This window comes from Neolamprologus multifasciatus, chromosome 14 (genome assembly GCF_963576455.1).
Source record: "Neolamprologus multifasciatus chromosome 14, fNeoMul1.2, whole genome shotgun sequence".
Taxonomy (NCBI): domain Eukaryota; kingdom Metazoa; phylum Chordata; class Actinopteri; order Cichliformes; family Cichlidae; genus Neolamprologus; species Neolamprologus multifasciatus.
In genome coordinates, this window is record NC_140452.1 from 9,156,131 (window position 1) to 9,177,165 (window position 21,035).

Below are 21,035 nucleotides of genomic sequence, written 5' to 3' on the forward strand. Positions count from 1 at the left end.
CTTCTAGTTTGGCTTGAATAAAACCTGTCAAAGGTTGATTGAATGCATATTGTTGGAACTATTCAAGTTCTTGTATTATTTATTGGTTATGAAACTACTACATTTACATATTTACTGCATATTTATAGTTACTCTTCCCACCCTCCCCTGTCTTTAAAAGACTAGTTTTGAGTATTGCACATAGTGAATGATAGGCTGCTTAATGCTGCTAAGATTAAAAGGTTGTGTCTCTTTTTATATCAATTTTGGAAAACTGGAGACTTTTCTTTAACAGGCAGCATCACAGTTTGCTGATTGTTAAACGGCTGTTATTCACTCTTAGATTTGACCTATTCTAGCCTTGTGATTAGAGCATTTTAAACAAGAGTTTACATTTGAAGGCATCAATTAGATTGTTGTTCTTTATTCATTGTTCTTTACAGATGTGTCATAACTCCTTAATAAAACAAATCATATAGCAACTGAAATTTTCTAGGCAAATGTAAAGCCTGCATATGTCTAATCTGTCATCTTAAATGCTTTCTGCCAACAAATAATTGAAATTAATAAAAACCAGAGACAGTTATCATGTAAATATTGAGACTATTATGATTTAAATGTGTAAAAATGCTGCCAGCCCTACACTCCTTTTTAAATCGGTGTTAATTAAAGAGAAAGAAATCTACATATAGCCTACCTGACAAAATGACATCACAACAACGTTTCCTTTGGTGGAAACTATTTTGGACTATGAATCGAAACACTGTCATATCCTTGATAGAAGATATTTATCTCCACCTACAGAAAACTCTGTCTCTCTCTGTCTGCGAGGTTATCATCAGTTCATCAAGGGAACATGGAAGTCAGAGACAATACCTTCCCCAACTTCACCAGGCACTAAGTTTTGAAGCAGAGCATTTCAGCGAAAGACCAGCACCTTGAGGTTGGATAATTTAAAGAGGAAGAGGCCCTGTGTGCTTTATGACATTGTCAGATGCTGCTGCTGTGATCAAAACAAACATGAATCGGCCTCAGTTTGGTAAGTGTTTCACCGAATCACATCAGCTGTCTCTCTCAATGTGATGGCAAAATAATTAGTTTCATCAATTTCAGTCTGCGGTCTTAAAAAAAAGAAGAAGAAGCTTTTGGATGGTTATAGAAAGGCTTGAGGCCTGAATAACATAATCCATCCAAATGCAGTTAAAGGTGATGATTCATGCTTGTTATAGTTTGCAAGCAGAATCAAAATGTACTTTTTCAAAGGCACTGAAACTAATTAGGAGCCATAAACACACACAGCATTTTTGTGCACATGTTTTGTTTGATTTGTAATAACAGCTCAGAGTGCAACTGATACAAAGGGAGTCTAAGGCTTTTTATTAGTCTACTGCTAATGTTCACTAATGCTCAGCTCAACTACTCTGCGTGCAAAGATACTAAGGTACAGCGTTTACTTAAACGTTTACTGCTACTTTAAGCTTCTCCTGAGAGACATACTGTACTTGTAGCCAGCTACATTTGGCAACTGCAGACGCTTCTTAAATTAAGAATTAGTACACCACACATATATATACCCTGCTATGCAGCATATAAAGCACTTAAAATCGACTCAAATGCGAGTCATTACATCATTAAAGACCTTTTAACGTGTTAACGACTCAACAAGATAATCATATAATGTAATATAGTTGTTAGAAGTAAAGGTACCTAAAGCTATTTGTTGTAATTTTTAACTGGAAGCTGCTGGGGGGTGTTTGTACCTCTGAATGATTCTTACATAACAACGCATTTTATCGTGAAAATGAACCACGACTATGGCACTCTCCCTGTGCTTACCCTTAATATGCAGACGTCTCCCGTTAACATTCTGGAAACGACGTGGCTGATCTTATCTTATCAATATAACTGGTTTATAAGTTACTGTACGCTTGTCATATGGCGTTCACAAATTAGAGGCCAGCGCTTACTGACTTTTTCATCCCCCCAACATCACTGCAACCCGCGTCCCACTCTTGATAAGGCCTTTGGGACTCACTGCCATTGGGTGTCGCTGTGCGCGTAAAGTCTCAGCCGGCAGGTTTGGTCCGACCGGACCTCAACACAGTCTGAAGTGTCAGACAGTCTCGTTAACACGTGAGAAATTCAGTGTGTGGAAGAAGGTGAAAGAGGGGGAGACCGGGAGAGAGGGGGCTGCAAATTTACGCGGAAGAGAAGTTTTTGAGAGAGAGTTGGACACTGAGGGAACTGCGGAGATCTTATTGAGGGAATGCCGAAAAGGGGAGAAGACATACGGCCAGAGCACCAGACATGAGTCCGAGGTAAGATTGAGAAACGGGTTGAAAGGCGGGGATGGCACACAGGCAGACGTGTCAGAATGAGCAGTTTTATTGAATTACAGAGATGAGTCGATCCAATTACTGTATGCTTCCCCAGGTCTTTTCCTTTTGAGCAGATTGATGTAACCCGTACTGACAGAGACGGTAACATCTGGATTATAGCACCACCGCTCATTTGATATGCAATATTTCAGACTTAGGTTTTCTGTTGATATTTTGCAAACAACATGCAAGTTATTCGACTAAACTGGAAATGGGGTGAAAAAACGTTGTGCTGGCACAGAATAGGAAACTGTAATATAACAGATATTAGATAAAGTTTCACGTAATTAATTTAAATACTTTATAGAGCAACTGCAAAGGACTTCTTCAGAAAAGGGAAATACAATTTCTGTTTATCTAAAAACCGTCATCATGGCACTACCTGCGAGGGCGCACAACTTTGACTTCATTACTTATCTTAAAAATATGACATCAGAGGAAGAGCTTTATTATTTTTAAGTAGCCAAGAAAAGGCCCTCGTGTCATCGAGTTGCTAGTTTCCCTTTGTATCCCAAAATCGTACTGGTGTTTGGTTCAGTCTCCAATCCGGGTCATGTTTGAGGGCTTTAACTGCGCAACAGGTGTTTTACCTGAGCGAGTGAGGGAGAGCGCACGCGTGCGCGAGAGAGGATTTTAAGGTGCCCAAAGTTTATCTAACCTGCTTTCACTTTCCCTGTAACGCAGACTAATTGTTTTCTTTAAGGCTCGTATTGTGGCAGGTTTTTGTCAGGGGAGGTCTGGAGAAAAGGACACAGACACTTTTATTTTAACCGTTTTATTGATTTATTCAATGAAACGGCTTCAATTATACAATATCAATACATTTATTACCTCAATGATTTGTGATTGAACTTGATTGAATTTTGAGCTGAGTTTTTGAGAAAAAAATAAAAATAAAATCAGCGTCGTTATGGAAGAAGTCTTAAGCTCTTGACACGTTATTGATTCGCTGTCCAAGCTATTTCCGTCATTACGCTTCTGTCTAAAATTAAGGTGGGCTACCTAAGGATCATAGGTATAACACACACATATGTATACAATTGCTGCCTGTCTCTTTAAGACGATGTGTTGAGAAGTTCAAGTCGGGGTCACATGAAGTTCCTGCCCTCGATTTTACCTTTTAGTTTTATTATAGACTGACATCACACGGGGCGCTAAAACACTTAGGGCTCATAGAGGGTCCATTATCATCCCTATGCGCGTTATTGCTCCAACTCAAAAATAGCTAAGGAAATTACTTGAAAAAAAGGGAGGAAAATGATGCTGTACTAAGCACGTATTTTTTTTTTTTTATAGGAGGGGACGAGAAAGAGGGGAGAGGAGGGACAGAGAGACAGAGAGACAGAGGGAGAGGGAGGAAAGTGGGTGGGAGGACGGACCTAAGGAGCGAAAAGAAATTCATATCAATTAATAATCATAAAAAAAAGAGCTGGCAGACGAGCTCGGAAAACTGGCATGGTTTTTTGGAGGCTGGCAGTTCAAAGCTGAAACGTCAGATATGACTCCTAGAGACTGCTGAGATGATCATTAAGGGAGACTTAGATCGGATGGCAGAAGACATCGGGCATGCAGGTAAGAGCTGATATCTACAGAGGCAAGAAGAGGGGAAGGATGACATTTCTGTTTATAATGACTGAACTGTGCGTGCTTTCAGAAGGAAACTTCCTGGAGTCGATGAGATATTAGTGGAACTTGTTTTACAACATATGGCGTCTTTCTCTGTTTTTTAAATCCTGTTTTAATTCGGACACGGAACATTGCACATGTTCTTTATAACGCATTTAATTCGCGTTGGTTGAAACATAAAATTGTTTAATTCCTTGTTCCTTACGTTATAAAAATTGTCGCGTAAAGAGGAAGCTGTTAATTTGTATATTTCTTCAAGATCACGCCGATGTAACCGGCGGTTGGCAAATAAAAATAATCTGACATGCTTCGAGTACAAAACAAGAAAAAAAAATCCCTCCTTAAAATGAGATTTTAATATGTTTTATATTGACTGATATTAAAGTGTATTTGAAAAAAACTTTAAAAACTTTAAAAACTCAGAATTAAAAATATAAATGCATTTTTAAAAAGCAGTATTTAGTAAAATAAATGTCTTATAAATTTGTCAGGGATGCTGCAACAAAATCCTTAAGCAAAGTCCTCACTGGGGATCTGTCTTTATGTGTAACAGCAGTGCGGAGCTTAGGTGAGGACACAAGCGCAGGAGAGCGTTATATGATTTTTTTTTTTTTTTTTTTTTTTTTGCGGGGGGTGATTTGCAGTGTATAAATTTCTGGTTTACTTTGTACAAGTGGAGACTTTACACAGCTGCCCGGAAAGAGATGCTCTCTCAATGCTGCTGACAGGTCTGAAAAGGGAAAAAAAGAGTTGCTATAAGAAACAGCTGTGTGATACACCTCGTAGCGCAATGAGGTGAAATCGGCCTGTTTCTGGAGATGATTTCATTTCTTTTTCTTCTTCTTCTTCTTTGGCGGAGATAAGGAGAAGCACAGGGTAGATGAGGCGCTGCAGCGCAGAGGAGATGCATTCACTCGTGACTCGGTTTACTGCTCAGTGTGTGAAGGGCAAATTAAAACGTTAGAAACCGAGAGGTCGGGTCCTTTCGGCGACTGACGAAGGCGGGACACGACTTTTTGTTTTGCCACATGTAGTATTCCGATATATATGTACATGTATATTTTAACAGTGAAAGCAAAGCCAACACCGAAGTTAAGAATTTACTCCTTAATAATCGCACAGGAAAATAATAATAACTGCATCCAAGCAAGCTGCAGAAATTATTATCATACATATTGTCTTGGATAATTGCTTAGGGAAAAAAAGGAAATTAAAAAAAGGAACGACTTGCTTTGAAAACTTTAGTATATCATTTAAAAAACAAGCAAACAGGTTACCTCCGTAATACTAGCATAGACGTTTGGATTATTATAATGTCATGGTTAATATGACCATCTCGTTATCTCATTGTTAACTCAGTTACAATCTACATGAAGAAGATGTCACCCTCATGTCTTTATCAGTAGTCTATTTCTAAATTTGTGATGATTTTTAGGATTATAGAAATATAGAAATCAAACAGGAAAATGATTAACAGCCCATCCTGTTTACTGATGTGACGAAAAAAACCCAAACTGTCAAATATAATCACTAACCATCACTGCAAACACCCAGTCTATTCATTTTTTTTTCTTCCAAACTTCAAACTCTAAAACAGTTCGCCTCCACTGAGTCACAAAAATGACAAAATAAATTAGGTGGGCTGAAGTTGTAAAAAAGTACAGTAAAAGGCTTTGCGAAAAATTTACACTGACTTTGTATTTATTCTAAAATAAACAAGGCTATAGGAATATGGGTCCCAAATTGAAAAGAAAGAAAATAAAACATCAGCACAACGTTTTAAGCAGATGTGTGGCGTGTTTATATGACTGAGGCTGTATGCAGAGGTAGGAAGTTTAGTCTTGCTTCACCCCAAACCACAAAAGTGACAAAACAGACAAAACTTAGGCACAATGACTATTAATCTAATGCAAAAAGGTGAATGTCATTGCCATAAACTACATAACAATCATAAGAGATTTTCTAGCCTGTTCAGGGGTCTTTTAGAAGAAAGCTATTAATCTACGAGGGAGCTGTAAGCTTCCCTCAGGAAACTGCACTGTATGTGCAGTCTTGAAGAATAACATTACAGCGCATGTTTAACGTAACAAAACAAGCAGTTTTTGTGGCATATTATAGGCTTAAAATGTGTTTTCAAGTTCACGGCATGTAGCAGGTTCTCTTTACGATGTGTTCTCTGACTAAATATTGCAATCATCGATAGCTTCCTAACAGGATGCAGCCAGCTTACACATGGCCTCAAGATCAAGCGTTTTGTATTACATCTTTTACTGTAATGTTTCACTTTTTGTCAGGGGCTATAGTAAGTCGAGAGTTTAGGCTATTTAAAGGGCAAGTTGTAGCCTGTCAAACAACTCAAAGAGCAAAAGCATAGAGATCGTTGTTGTCTTGATAGTAAACTCACAAACACTGTGCCTGTTGTTATCATAAAACATTACTAAAGAAAATTGTTAGGCTGTATCCACAGGACATTGCAGGTGCACATAGATGTTGTAATATGTCAATTAAGAAAAAGATTTTTATGTACTGTGAAGAAGTATTTAATCAGAAGTCAGGATATAAAGAAGGCTTAGCTTTCTGATGAAATTCTAATGCTTAAATATGCACTACAAACCACATACAGGAGAGAATGTACACAGTCTGTTAACATACGGTTCAGAGTAACAAGTAATCAGCTCAGTGCGATGAAGACTGCAACAGCTCAGCAAGTTATGGAAATTACTTGGTAAACTCTTCATATTTACTTAGAGCTTAAACTCGTTTGATGTCATGAAAATGTCTAGTAAATTATGTCCGCTGAAAGCCGAAAAGAAGAGAAGCCAGCGGTGGATGCACTTCACATGACAGCTGGAAACAGGATGGAGTGTGAGCCCACGTACTACCCTTACTAGAACTGTCTTTTTAAAAGATATACTTCCGATCATACAATAGTTCAGCTGTACGTGTGGAAATGACGACAGAACCTTTTAAAAAAATTCAAAATGAATTATTTTTTTTAAAATGGCATTTGTTGTTAAAAACAGAAATTTCCTTTGATATTTATCGCATGATGCTTATCACATGATCACTTGCTGGACTTGACTGTGACTTGTCATTTTCCATTTTGTGAGTGATGACATTTCTGTCTGATTTCGCAGCTCTAATGCCGAACAATCAACATTTTAAAAATGCTCAGTCTTAGCTGTGGAAGATTTTTGGAGGAAAAAATTGACACATTTTGCTCGGGAATTGTCATAATTCCTCAGTAACTCATTTGTCAGTTGTTTTTTTTTAAAATCATACTTCTCCATTCTTATGCTGAGTGTGTACACTTAATGAAATAAACAAGAAGTGAATGAGCTGGTGTCAGGAAGACAGCGATCAGATGGATGACACGATATTTATTTAGCTGCTTGTTTCCCATCAGTGAGACTGAGCCTTTAGGGACAGTTTGAGACGTTTAATCTTGTAAGTAAACTAGGCTCAGATGCCACTGATTGAACAATACGTGGGATTTCATTCGTGCAGCCAATATAGTTTGTTTTAAGATTGGTGGAACAATTACTGTCGGGATTTGAGCGTGTACGTGTGCGTGTACGTGTGCGTGTTTGTGCGCGTGTGTGTAGGCGCACACTGGATCTTTGAAACCTACCTCAACGTAGCGTATTGAAACACCTAATGTTGATTTACATCCCGTGCGCTCAGTGTTCCTTATATGACTGGGCAAGAAGGGGAGCTGAAATCTCGATCTTTTTTTGGATGTGTCCTTCCCCCACAGGTTTATACCTGCTCTTCGTCATATTAGCAAAACATTTGTCCCTGAGCTTTGTTTAAAACTGTGTGCAGCACTTCTGGAATACTTTATCAGGAAGCCAGCAATTACAAAATATATATTTGTGGTTCTCTGTCTTGAGCTCTTTCTCTTTTTTTGCTTGCTGCAGAGGAAGTGAATGCAAAGACTTGAATTTCTTATAATGAGAAAACCACTGCAACTGCTCACCTTTTGCAAAAGTTCACTTCTACCGAGTGGCCTTTTCGTGCACTTTCCACACATAAGTTCTGCACTTTACTGTCAAGGCTTGTCAATCTGCTTAAATAGCTGTTACGCAAATAATAAGCGACTCATAAAAGTGTAACTGTGAGCTTCCATTAAGACATATTTAAGTATTGTTTATGTTTTAAAAGAAAATCTGACAGCGGTTAATTCATCTTAATAAGTGCATCCATATGCAAGGTCTTTTTTTTAATGGTTTACATTACTAGCCCGTTTGCTGTTAAAGCTTTTGGCACTCAAACGTCTGAAAATATACTCTGATTTAATGTAATGTGTTTATTGTAACTTTTGATAGATTGTGATTATGAAATGCATCAATAATATTTTTAGTGGTGCAGAAAATTGCACATTAATTGGCTTATTGTGACTTGAAATGATGACTGCTGCATGACGTTTTACAGATATCTGTTGTTGCAGGTGGTGGACTGAAAACAATGCTGGATGCCATGGAAGTTCCAAGTCATGCTAGGGATCTCCTCCTGCAACTCAACAGCCAACGCACCAAGGGCTTCCTGTGTGATGTTATCATCGTGGTGCAGAACGCCCTCTTCAGAGCTCACAAGAACATTCTGGCTGCCAGCAGCCTCTACTTGAAGTCTTTGGTGGTCCATGACAATCTCATCAACCTCGATCACGAGATGGTGAGTCCAGGGGTCTTCAGGGTAATTCTGGACTACATCTACACAGGCCGCCTTAGTGATGGAGACCCCACTTCTCCAAATGAACCAAATCTAGGGGCTGTCTTGGCAGCAGCCAGCTACCTTCAACTGCTTGACTTAGTGGCTTTGTGCAAAAAGAAGCTAAGAAGAAATGGCAAGTACCCTCCCCGCCCAAGTCCAGCCTTTCTACCCTACTCAAAGATGGGGCCAAATAGCATGGGTTTAGGGAGTGGTGGCAGGTATAGGGTTTCTACTCCTGTCATTCAATCCTGTCCTCCAGGCGGAATTTTGAACAGCCATGGACCCCGGGCACTACCACCAGAGGAGCTAGTTCCACATCGACTAGCTGTTCATACAGGAGAGTTGTATGCTCCCACCTCCACCCAGGGCTCTCAGGTGTTCCCCTCTCTGCATTCACCTCTGCCTTCTCAGCTTGGGCGTGCAGCCCTATCTGACAGGAACTGCTCACCCAGCTTCGGCCTTGATCTCTCTAAGAAAAGCCCCACCTCTCAGTCTCAGCTCACACCTTCTCAGACCCATCTGGGGAACGCTCATAATGACGAGGAGCGAGATGGGACTCTGAGTGACCGCACAAGTCCTATCCAGGGGACGAATGGCAGAGCTTTCCCCTCAGAAAAGATGGAATCAACTGACCAGGGAGGCTCCCTCACTCCGCCACCTTTTCCACCTCTCAACCAACCGATAGCCCCGCACCTCCCCCACCTGCATCGCTCAGGTTCCCAGGGGACAGACCGCTACCCATGCCCCCCAAGTCCGGACACCCCCACGGAAGGCGGAGAGGCAGGCAGAGAAATGGGCAACATCTACCGCTGGGTAAAACACGAACCGCTGTCATACACAGCTGAAGATGAAGATGAGGATGAAGATGAAGAGGAAGGGGGCGAAAATGGAGATCAGCATCATAACCATCACAAGACTGGGGAGGAGAGTGAAGGAGCAGATGACAAGAGCGGGTCAGGCACAGAAGAGACAGGCAGCAGTGAGGGTCGCCCATCCCCGACTGGACCAATGGGGAGGTTCCACATGCCGTACGAGCCGGAGAGCTTCGGGGACAATCTGTATGTGTGCATTCCCTGTGACAAAGGCTTCCCAAGCTCAGAGCAGCTCAATGCACATGTGGAGACACACACGGAAGAGGAGCTGTACGGCAACTCAGGCGGGGACATAGGAAACGGCAATAACAGCAGCAGCAAAAACATGAGCAGTAACACAAACGGTTATGGAAGCCTCAACAGCAGCAACACTCTGAACAGTTTGTCACACCTGGAGACCAAGTCGAGCCAGCTGAATCCAGCGAGCATCGGGGAGATGATTCGACCCTACCGCTGTTCCACCTGTGACAAGTCTTACAAAGATCCAGCCACTTTGCGCCAACATGAGAAGACCCACTGGCTGACACGGCCTTACCCCTGCAGTATTTGTGGCAAGAAATTTACACAGCGCGGTACCATGACCCGCCACATGCGTAGCCACCTGGGCCTCAAACCTTTTGCCTGTGACTCCTGTGGCATGCGCTTCACCCGGCAGTACCGCCTCACCGAGCACATGCGCATTCACTCTGGTGAGAAGCCCTATGAATGTCAGGTGTGTGGGGGAAAGTTCGCTCAGCAGCGCAATCTCATCAGCCACATGAAGATGCACAGCAGCGGAGGGACTGCAGGGAGCCTGACCACAGATGGGAAACTGAAGCTGGACTTTGCAGAGGGCATTTATCCTCTGAGTAAATACACAGCAGAGCATCTTGGACTGAAACAAGAGAAGGCTAGTGAGCTTCTCATCCAAGCGCAGCAGCAACTGGTGGCTGATGCAAAGGTCATGGAGAGCCTGTATCCACTCTCCAAACTGGCCTCTGAACACCTGGGCCTCACCCACGACAAGATGGACATCCTGGGCCAATCACTGCCCCCACAGGCCCTCTCTGACGCCCGAACCATCGACCGCTACTCACCAAGTTAAGACATGTGATATCACCAATAAGTCTGTGTGCACACACAATTTGCAGTATCCTTATTCCATTCACCTCAACTCAATATCTCTGCACCTCAGACTCAGGCCATAAACAATTGGTCTGCTAATGCACACCAAAATGTGTAGACTGTAAGTGCCTTTCTATGCATCTAATGTATCCTAAAGACCTCCTTCATAAAGGAGCTTTGTGCTATTACGTGACCAAGGGACACTCACTTAAAAAAAAAAGTACAGTATTTATGTACAGTGTATGCAAAGAAACTTTTTTTTCTATGATTACAGCCATTGAGCCAAAGTGAAAAATTGAAAACCAAAATGAAAATTGTTTTATTTATTTTTTATTATGGTGGAATCCAAAGAAAACAAAAACTATCCCTGACCCTAAACCTGTGTACTATTCAACTTTGTAAAAAAAAGAAAAAAAAAAGAAAGAAAGAAAGAAAGAAAAAGCACATAAGGACAAATTTCAGGGTTTGTCCAGAACTGAGCAGAACTTTTATAATATGAATAAGGCCACTCACCTGGACTTTAAAGGAATGGGAGTACATTTCATCTGGTTTTTTTTTCTATTATTTCATTTTTTTATTTCCTGTTTTTGGGGTACTGGACAATTTATGTATCTCGCTCTCCAGCTTCTCGCCAACTTGGGAAATGACTGAATGATAAGAGCATTTTGATAGTCACCAGGGCAATATATTCCCCAATCACCATTTATTTTAAAGTAACACCACTCACCACTCTGCATATTTGTGTGGATAAAGGGCTTGTGCTATATGACAGCAGTCGAATCCACCTTATGCCCAGCTTTCAACCACTTACGAGCCGAAACTTCCCGTGCAGTTCGACAACCACCCCTTTGCGCTCAGTTGTTATTGAGATGCAGCAAGCACAGCCCTGTGATCTCATAACTGGGACATGATTGCACATACCCAACTGATGACACACTAATCCCTGTTCACGGCGACTGTAGCTTCATCTTATGGTGTACATGAAGCATGGGTGTTGCCGCTGACATTGTGCAATTATTACAATTATGGATACAGTTGAGCATAGAGGCAGGGGTAAGGATGGGCTTAATGACGCAGAAATCTGTCATTTACTGTCATCAGCAGCTAAACCATTCATTGCGGTCTGATGATTAATCGTGGAGCGGCAGTAGTCAGAGGCTTTGTTGGATGCTTCTCTGTTCCACCGTCCGGCCTCTCATTTGACCTCCCTCCCCTGTAGTCTGTTGTCTGGGAGCCCCGCTACTGTTGACAGGCCAAAGTGAGTGCTCTACTCAGCCCTTTGCCTTAGAAGCACTCCAAACACCGGATGCATATACGCTCCCCCTTCACACACAGCAAGCTGCTAATCTGTCAGTGATATGAACATAAGAAGGGGTTTGTGGGTCTTCCCTGGAAGCCAGCGGGTGAGTAGCACTCCCAGCTGCTGTGCTTCAGTAATCCCTGTGAAATCTCACTTTCTCCTGGACAATTCACACTGCTCGCTGGCGTGATGTTCCATTTCATGCCTGCCATTGTACCCCTCTGATCCACTTATTAACATTAGATCCCAGCCTAGCAAATGTGTCCCGGCCTTGCCTCCCGGCCCTGCTGGTATTAAATGCGGAAACAATGAATGACTGATTTGTGTGTTGGCTGAGCAGCCCGAAAACAAAACAGCACTTAAAGATTGTGGGTTGAAGGCACATTTTTGTCTGTAAATCTTTATTCCAAAAAAAAAAAAAGAAGTTGCATTTTTTTTTCTTCTTTTTTTTGGGTCTTTGTCCACTTTTACTAGTCCTCAATTCAGATTAGAAATGTTTGACCACTATAGTGCCAATGCCAACCTCAGAGGGTGAATGTGAAGATTAAAGCCATAAATACACTGTGATAGACGTAGTGAATCATAAAGGCTAAAAAAAAAAAAAAAATCATACAGTGTGCCTTACTTACTTCTTTGGAATTTCCTTTTTCTTTTTAAATGTAACGATAATTTAAGGGCTTATTTTCTGTAGCATATGATCATATCAAACATGTTGTTTCTTGTCACTTTTCTTCATTTTAATTTGAACTGAAAGCAGCGCACGTGAAATTGGTGCTTACCTCAGGACTGAACCCAGCGTGGGGATGCTAATCTTTTGTAAACTATAGATCAACAGTATCAACACACATACATGCACACACTCACCCACACTCACCTTAGTATTTTTTTTTTATTAACAGGACCGTTGTCCTGTGTTAAACCTGTGGTTAATTCTTTGTTTATCCATTTGTTGTTACAGTTTTGTCGTGGAGAGATAAGGTGGTATTAACATTGTTTTTATAGTACGTGGTGTACATTTTTTCTATTTTGTCTTCTTCAATGACATTTATGTCTGACTAGTTCCATTGTTGCAACATAAGGCAAAGCCATTTTTGCTTGTACCTTAAGTGCTTGTCGATATCTGAACCACAGTTTAGTAAGTATGAAGGCATTGAGATCAATATATTACAGTAAAGTTGAGCTGACAAGCTTTGTGTTGTGAAATATCTCCCTCTCTCTCTGTCTCTCTCTCCCTCTCTTGCTCTCTCTGTGAAAGACATGATGCATCATCTGTACTTCCTTAAACAGACACGCAGTGGCTTTGCTGGTTGACTATGAAAGCTAGCCTCATATTGTTTGGCCCCCTTTTCCTCAGAGGTTAGTGAACTTTTGACAAGAGTCAGACGGAGGTCGCTCATGCACACAAGCACACAGGAAGCCAGCTTGTTTTGTTTGGTGCTCTGCAAAAAAAGAAAAAAGGAAAAGAACATAGCAGAAAAAATAAAAATAAAACCAGTAGAGGCTTCATCTACAAACGTGTGTGTATGTGTTCAAAACCTAAAAAACAGGCAGAGGCAGTCGTGAGAATTTCCACACTCCCCTTCACTAGTTAAAATAACATACCGCTTCCACTGTCACACCAAATCTGTGTAAGAGGGAAGACCAAGATAATGCCCGAGCATTTCTGTAGGAAGCGCACCGTTTGAAATCTGCTTAATTTCATTTATGTGCAAATGTTAATGGAGGGGAACATTTCACGTCTTTAGAAAGGGGAAGCAGTTGCTTGTCTGTTTGTGTGTCCCTGTGCTATTTAAGCGCATGAAGGCCTGGTAATGCATGTCCTGGGAATAGGGTTGGTGTGAAGGAGAAGAGCTGAGGAGCAGGAAGTGAACTTTTGGCTGGTGTGTTGTGCTGAGCAGGATGTGCCGTGTGTTTCTACTCAGAAGCAGATAGAAAGACGGAGAACGGGGAGGGAGAGGAGCAGGGAGAGCACAGCAGGGTGGATGCGAGCCATTGTCCTAATATGAAAGCCTGTCCACACTTCTGAAACTCTCCATTCAGAAAACAAGTAGACTGTATCTTCTCTTTTCCTTCCCCTTGTTGCTTTTTGGGAATAAATCTCTGCTCAGTATCACAGTGGTGTTGCATTGAAGGCTTTCAAGGGCTGCATGGTGAGACATTTAGATGCTTTGTTAGAATTTGAGGATATTGTGGACTCAATACTTTTGGCATCCTCGTGGTTTTTTAAAATAAATTTCCCCTCTATTTGCTATATATCCATATTTTGAACATTTTTTAAATTTGAGGCAAGACTAAATAATAGGAAGACCCCAGTGAGTGTATTGTAGAGCCTAATTGAAAAACTTGGCAGTGTTTCCTTTGCTCTGTGGTTGTTTCACTTAGTCTAATTAGAAGAGCCTTGTTTCAATTTACTGATGTAGCCACCCACCCCATGGGGTTTTATGCCCTTTGCCTTTGTTGATGTTATTTATATGACAAGTAAGCCCAGCAAAACTTTTATTGCCACCACAGTGGTTTTGATGAAGATGTTTGGAGCGTAACATAATTGGGCATCTAAAGAGTTTATTAGTTAAATGAATTTTTAGAATCAAATGAGTGAATGCAAATATAAATGAATGCACTAACAAAAGCCGCAAAAAATTAGGTGTGGGTGGTTTTTGTACTTTACTTGCCATGTCATTTCCCCTTTTTTAATTTCTTTCTTTTTTTTTATGGCAACCATCCCAGTCCTGTAACTTTTTGTAACACTAATATTATAGAAGTAAAAAGGGCTCTGGATGATCTGCAGTAGCATCTCGTGGACCAAAAAAGGATTTGGCTTTAACGGTAAAAAAAATGCAAAGCATGCCTTTAAGCTTTCTTCCAGTCGCAGGAGGCCAAGGTCACCTCTGTGCCGCCTGTCGGCATCGCAGTCTGAAATCATACCACTGTTTGACATTTATTATATTTTGCAAGGTGTGCCAAAAAAGACTGAAGCTTTCGATAGACATCGCAGATGCACAAAACTAAACTCAGCAACAAACGTTGTGGTTTGCATTGGTGAGCTTAGCTTGTAACCATCTTTACCTTGTTAGGAAAGTCATTATCAGTGTGGGTAATCGTGAGAACGTGAGCACAAGTTACTATCGCCCTGTGTACAGTACATATTTTTCTATTTATGAGCACTTATGTTTAAATATAAGCTAGAGTCAGATATTGATATTCAAGCCTAAGCTTGTCCTTTAAATGGGAAAACTGACTCTGAAGTCAGTCAGTTCAAACGTGCCTTCGGTATAAAAAGTATGAAGTTATTCTGCAATAAATTGTACGACTGTAGCATGGGGAGGTTTCTGATGTGGCTACTTAATGCACCTGCCCATCTACATGTCTGAATGCCTTTCCCACAGTGTAGCAGGGTGAAGTACAAGGGAGATATCTGACACTTTCGAGGCTCTTTATTACAAGCAGCTGCTTTAGATTTATTTCTCTGAACTGCACTTTTCTGGAAAAATCATTGTATTGTGATTTTTTATTACTCTTACAATCCCCTAGAAGTCCCACAATTGCCTTTCCTCTGGCACTTTGCTTCCTTTTCTTCCTCCCTCCAGTGCAGAGCTCGGCCACACTCATTCACTGCCCTCGTACCCTCAAAGCACAGCTTCCCTCTTCACCTCTCTCTGTGCCTTCTCTCTTCTTACACTTAACACAAACCGCTGACCCACAGCACCCGCTGCCTCCCCTCCTCTCCCATGATCCACTTACTTCCAGCTGTTTTTCATGCTGAAGAAGACAGTTGTCTAAATGTTTATGTGAAGAGCTACTTTCTTTTTCTTTAAGCCCTGATCAATTTCCAAAATGAACTTTGTGGCATGTGTTAAAATACAACAGATGACGGGCCCAAAAAAAGAAGAAGCAAAAAACCCTGTATCTGACATCGTTGTTGTATTGTGATCTTCAAGCCAAGGAATGGCTTACAAAGGAGAGATTAAAGACATCTTATTATTGTAGAGGAAATGCAGAATAATGTGAGAGGAAATGTTCAGGGAAAATATGCTCAGAAAGATGCCAGTAAAGTAAACATGTATGAAATTGCACAATTGAGTCGGGCCTCAGCTGCACCAGCCAAGTCATGCGCTGAGATGGAGAGAACAAACACAGAGAGGGTTGAGAGGAAAAGAAAAGCAGAAACAGAGAGAAAAATAGCTTGTGTTTGATAGTCTTAACCTTCAGTAAATAACAAAGGAAAGCTGGCAGCGTTGTGTGTGTCTGCTCACCACTCTTTTTCCACCCGCTTCCAATTTAATCTTATGAGGACATGTTTATTTTTCTTTTTTTATTACTGCAGGTCAATTTCAGGTTTTTAATTTTTTACGTTCATTTCAGTGTGACATCGGAAATGACACCCTCTTTCCAGGCCTAGCAATTATCACCAAATCAGCACATGACCTACAGTAGGCTCTTTGTAGCGAATTAGTGAAGGGGCTTCTGTCTGTCCATATCCTCCAGCATCTGTTTTGCTTGGATCTCTTTTTCTCTCTCTACCTTGAACACATACAAAGTCCACTGAGTGGACCTTGGCTTTAATTGTTTAGTTTACAGTGCACAACTTCTGCTCCAGAAGTTTAAATCAGAAGACAAACAGAGAGCTAGGACAAAACAAGCAGGAATTTGGTGCAGTGAAAGTCAGCCGGGGGAGAATATTCGATTGTATATCTCTCTAACACACTCCTGCTCACGCACACATAAACACACAGCTGGATGGCAGACTGCTGCTCCAGATTAGGTCAGATTTAATTAGCTTGCTCTGCTCCGTTTGGAGTGTCGCTTCTTGTAGAAAAACCCATTTTTAAAGAAAGGCGATTCCACTGACGGCTTTCACCCGTCACACGCTGAAACCTGTGCCAAAATGTTACAGAGCCTCAGGGTCCTCACACACACTTACGTACACAAAGACACACGCACAAGCATCTATTTTGGTTTTGGAAAATCGGTAAGGAGAAGTGTAGAAATGATGGATTTTGATCTAATGAAGACCACTTTGACATTTTGAGGTGGTTGTACTCGACTGTGGTTCAGGGACAAATATGTTATGCAGGAACACAGGCTGCCACGTAGACAATCGTAGTTGTGAATAAATGGAAAAATGCATGGCAGAATACATGCATCACAAATTTACAATGGAAATTAGATTTTTTTTTTTTTTTTTTTAGTAGACGACAGGATTATATTTCAGCAGGCATGAACCAGGCGTGCCAGAAACATCAGCAGCGTCCGGTGTTTTTGTTACATGGTTTTACCTTTTATACCAAAATGACAATTAAAAGCAATACACTTAAACCAAAACAGTATTTTCTTTTTGTGCATTCTGCATATTTCAGTGTCTATAATGATCTTACTTTGCTTTAGTGAAATGAATGTATTTATTGCATGTCAAAAGTTTTATAGGTAAATTTTTTGTGTGTAAATTCTTATTGTGGGTTTTTATCATTTTATTTGATTATGGTGTCTCGATAAAATGTTGATAAGGCTTTTATTTTTTTTAAAAGCCAATGTGAAAAATGTCTTTTCTTGTTTGTTTGTTACTATACTCGAAATCAACTTGGCAATAAAATGAATTGCATAACGGATTTGCACGGACGTTTGTCAAGTTATTTAATTAATTTGCACATCCAAATCAAATAGTCCAGTAAATGACCACATTTATATTTGTATTAATTTAATTACCCTTGATTACTGCAGTGCATAATGTCTCATAACAAAACTTGTTGTAGACTACTGCAATGATTTGTGTTTTTGGAAAATTTATTTTGCATGAAATGAGTTTTACATTGAAAGAAAGAATGGGACATAAGACCACAGCGGAGACCATTTCACAGCAATGATGACCGCAGAAATGAACGACTTCTGTTCATTTTCCTACAACACGTTGGCCTTCAGGTCTGTATTCTCCCACATGGAGACATGTGAGTGCCTCATTTAAGACAGAGAATTTCAAATGAATCTCATACATCACACACAGTCCACATGCAACAATGAACAGATCCATTACTCTGTCAGCAGGAGCAAAGCCAGCCAGGCAGGCACACACACACGCACGCACGCATGCACGCACACACACACATCCACTGTGTGAAAATCACCTTATTATCACCAGCACATAAGAAATCATAGTGCCTTCCAGATGTTTTATATAATTCAAGCAACTTGCCACAAATTACTTCTTGACATTAAACAAATTAGCATTTCTTCTCTCAGGTGCATTAAATCAACATTCATGAGCTGGAGGTGCTTCCTGAGAGATCATATTCACCAGGTGTAATGACAGACATCATCCACTCTATGCTGCTTGAACAGTGGGTGAAAACAAAAGGAACAGCGTGACATTTATCACAAGTCTCGCACAATTCTGCTACCCGAACGTGGAACAGGAACATTTTTCTCTGACGGTAATCCCCTCACATTACAATCCACGTACTGTTTAATCAGTTACGGTCATTGGATCCATGTTTAGCAAAAATATTAACAGAATGTCTAACTTAACAGCTTTCCCCTCCCCAGACATTTCCCAACTATTAGCTGTTAATGTGCATTGAAACTCCTCAGTGAATTATTTAGATGTGTCATCAAACGGCCCTGCTACATGTAGGTCGTATGAGGCACAAACTTTCAGAACAGAAGACATGTCATAAAGACTGCCGGCAGTTTAACCAGATTATCTAAACCGCTTTATTCGAGTGTAATTGTGTAAATAGAACAACCCTGCATACAAAAAAAAAAAACAAAACAAAAAACTACACGGTGTGATGGCTTGTTGCCTTAGATACTAGTAAGACAGGAAATATTTTCCAGGAAGTTCAACCTGTGTGATAAATTAGGACTTTTCAAAAACCTATCTGTGGCCAAACATATATGCATAGCAGGTTATACCTTTATGCAGAATAATTCTAAAACTTATTTGAATGAATAGTATATATTTAGCAGTGTTTGCATGCACGTTGGCTAATGAAGCAGCTGTGATAATGAGGAACGGCGGAATTTGAGCTTGGTTCAGTCTGGCCCTGTGCTAGCGTGCTTGATAAATAAGTGTGATAGCCTCATTCAAAGCAATGATAGAGTTTGTCCTTTCAGCCTAAAATTGAAACATAGTTATGTTGGCAAAAATTCCTCTGTGTGGACACACATAGTCAGAAAGCTATATGTGTCCATGAGAAAGAAGATAGGTGCACTAGGTCTAAAGTTGAAGGGCAGTTGCTAGAAGCCTTGGTACCCACTGCTCACTCTGAGAAACCAGGATATTCGTGGCAGGTGGCCTACAGCCACTCTGGTCTCTTGCCACTCTTCCATTCGGAGACACTGTATATTAAATGGCAAAGGTCTGTGGTGTTTGGTTTCCCTCAGTGGGTGACAGAAACTGGGTGCCAGGCTCTGGAAACCCCACCATCCCTTTGAGCTTTCAGTGCCCTCTGTGTCAGAGAAACTACCAGAAGCTCAGGGGCTGTAAACTCTACGCTAGTCTGTGTAGAGTTTACACCTTCTCCTTAAGTTTGCTTTGGTTTACTCCCACAAAACATAATCAATGAAATTTTCGCAAACGTTAATAAAAAATGTGAGAAATTGTCAGTCAGTCTGTGTCGTCTAAGTGATGGAAATGTTACGGATGTTTGCCCTCCTTGGGGGGGAAATGTACACTGGAAGAAGTGCTAGACCTTTTTCACCCTGATCAGGGATAATTGTGGAAAAACATAAATAGATAAGGTGGATGATCAGTAGGTTTCCAGTGGAAGTTTGCGTAACCTTATCACAAACATTCTTCAGTAGGTGAGACATGAGAAGGGCAAAGGTATTGACTGCTGAGTCATTTAAACTGTCAGGGACTGTCTGCTGTGGTGCATACACTTTTGCAGCTTCTCTTAAATTCCAGGAATTTGCTTGGGGACTCCTAATATGGTTTCCGACATTATGACACATTTTTGCATCTAAAGTTTGCTCTGGAGCTGTCAAAAGGTCAACAAAAGTTTCAGTCCCGCTTTTATAGCAATATGCAATCACTCAGAAACCAAAAAACTGAAATGAGATAGGATTATTTCTTGCTTCACTGACATCTGCTTTTTTCCTCTTTCAAATTAAATTTTCATTCAATAGCTCCTGTCCTTTGAGCCCACAATCAGACAGGCATTCTCTTTTGTCAGTCACACCTCAGTGCAGCCAGCAATCAAACCAAAGCAAGATAGTTCAGTTGGTTATTGTCCATATAATAAGTAATGAGTTTAAGATTGACATCTTTCTCTGATTTTATTTTTGTGTGTGTTCAAATAAAGAATGTCCCAGCAATATAAAGTACCTATTAGCTGTAAAGTGATTCTGGCAAACTTGAAACAAACCAGAGAACTAGAAAATGGTTTTAAATATTTATTTATCGTGTATATACTATGCCCTTTCTATAAATGTAGCACAGAATTTTTTTAAAGACCTATGATATTTGTTTTACTAAGAACAGGATGGCCAGATACTGATTATGAAAGTCCTGCCAGTAACTCCCCGTGACTTATATACTATATGTGGCTCGTAAGTCCAGTTCACCATTAACTTTTTATAGTTATTTGAACATCCAATTTATTTATATACTATATGCAGAGGGCTTCAAATATGAATGGCAGAGAAAACAAGTGAGACATTTATGTGCTTGAGTAGGATGGTATGAAAACGGTGCTTAATGTTTATCAGGAGCAGAGCTTGAGCTTTTGTTTAGCATGTTCTTTGCATGTTTAGTTACTAAAGTTTGCACAATAGTTATGTCTGACTCTTACTTGACCTCAGAAATGTGTCCACAGTTTTTGAATTCACTCTCAGGTTAAAAAGGCTATTTAACTGCTTTGCATTTTATAATTTTATTGTGATTAGTTGATGCTTTTAGTTTATCACTGAGAATGCTGTGTTTGTGTTGGTAATTGTACTTTTGCAGTAGCTTATAACTTTTAAACCGCTGCTGAAGTGGCATTTATTATCACCATATATACACGTCTGACTTAGGAAGCTTTAGTCTGCTGTAATAACTAAAACAAATGCTCCCCCGGTCTCTTTTTG

The 21,035-nt window shown here is 40.5% G+C and overlaps 1 protein-coding gene across 5 annotated transcripts; it reads left to right on the forward strand.

Moving 5' to 3' along the window:
- Positions 1-726: 726 nt before the first annotated feature.
- Positions 727-17,578, forward strand: hic1 (hypermethylated in cancer 1). Of its 5 annotated transcripts, none has more exons than XM_085131666.1 (2): positions 727-1,018; positions 8,434-17,578. In XM_085131666.1, exons 1-2 carry the CDS (start codon positions 961-963, stop codon positions 10,650-10,652), a joined length of 2,277 nt encoding a protein of 758 aa, XP_084987792.1. In that variant the 5' UTR covers positions 727-960; the 3' UTR covers positions 10,653-17,578. The 5 variants fall into 5 exon arrangements, with proteins under 5 accessions (XP_084987792.1, XP_084987789.1, XP_084987791.1 ...); XM_085131663.1 differs by lacking the exon at positions 727-1,018 and adding an exon at positions 2,176-2,297; XM_085131665.1 differs by lacking the exon at positions 727-1,018 and adding an exon at positions 2,193-2,297 and having other exon boundaries at positions 8,418-17,578.
- The last annotated feature ends 3,457 nt before the right edge of the window (positions 17,579-21,035 follow it).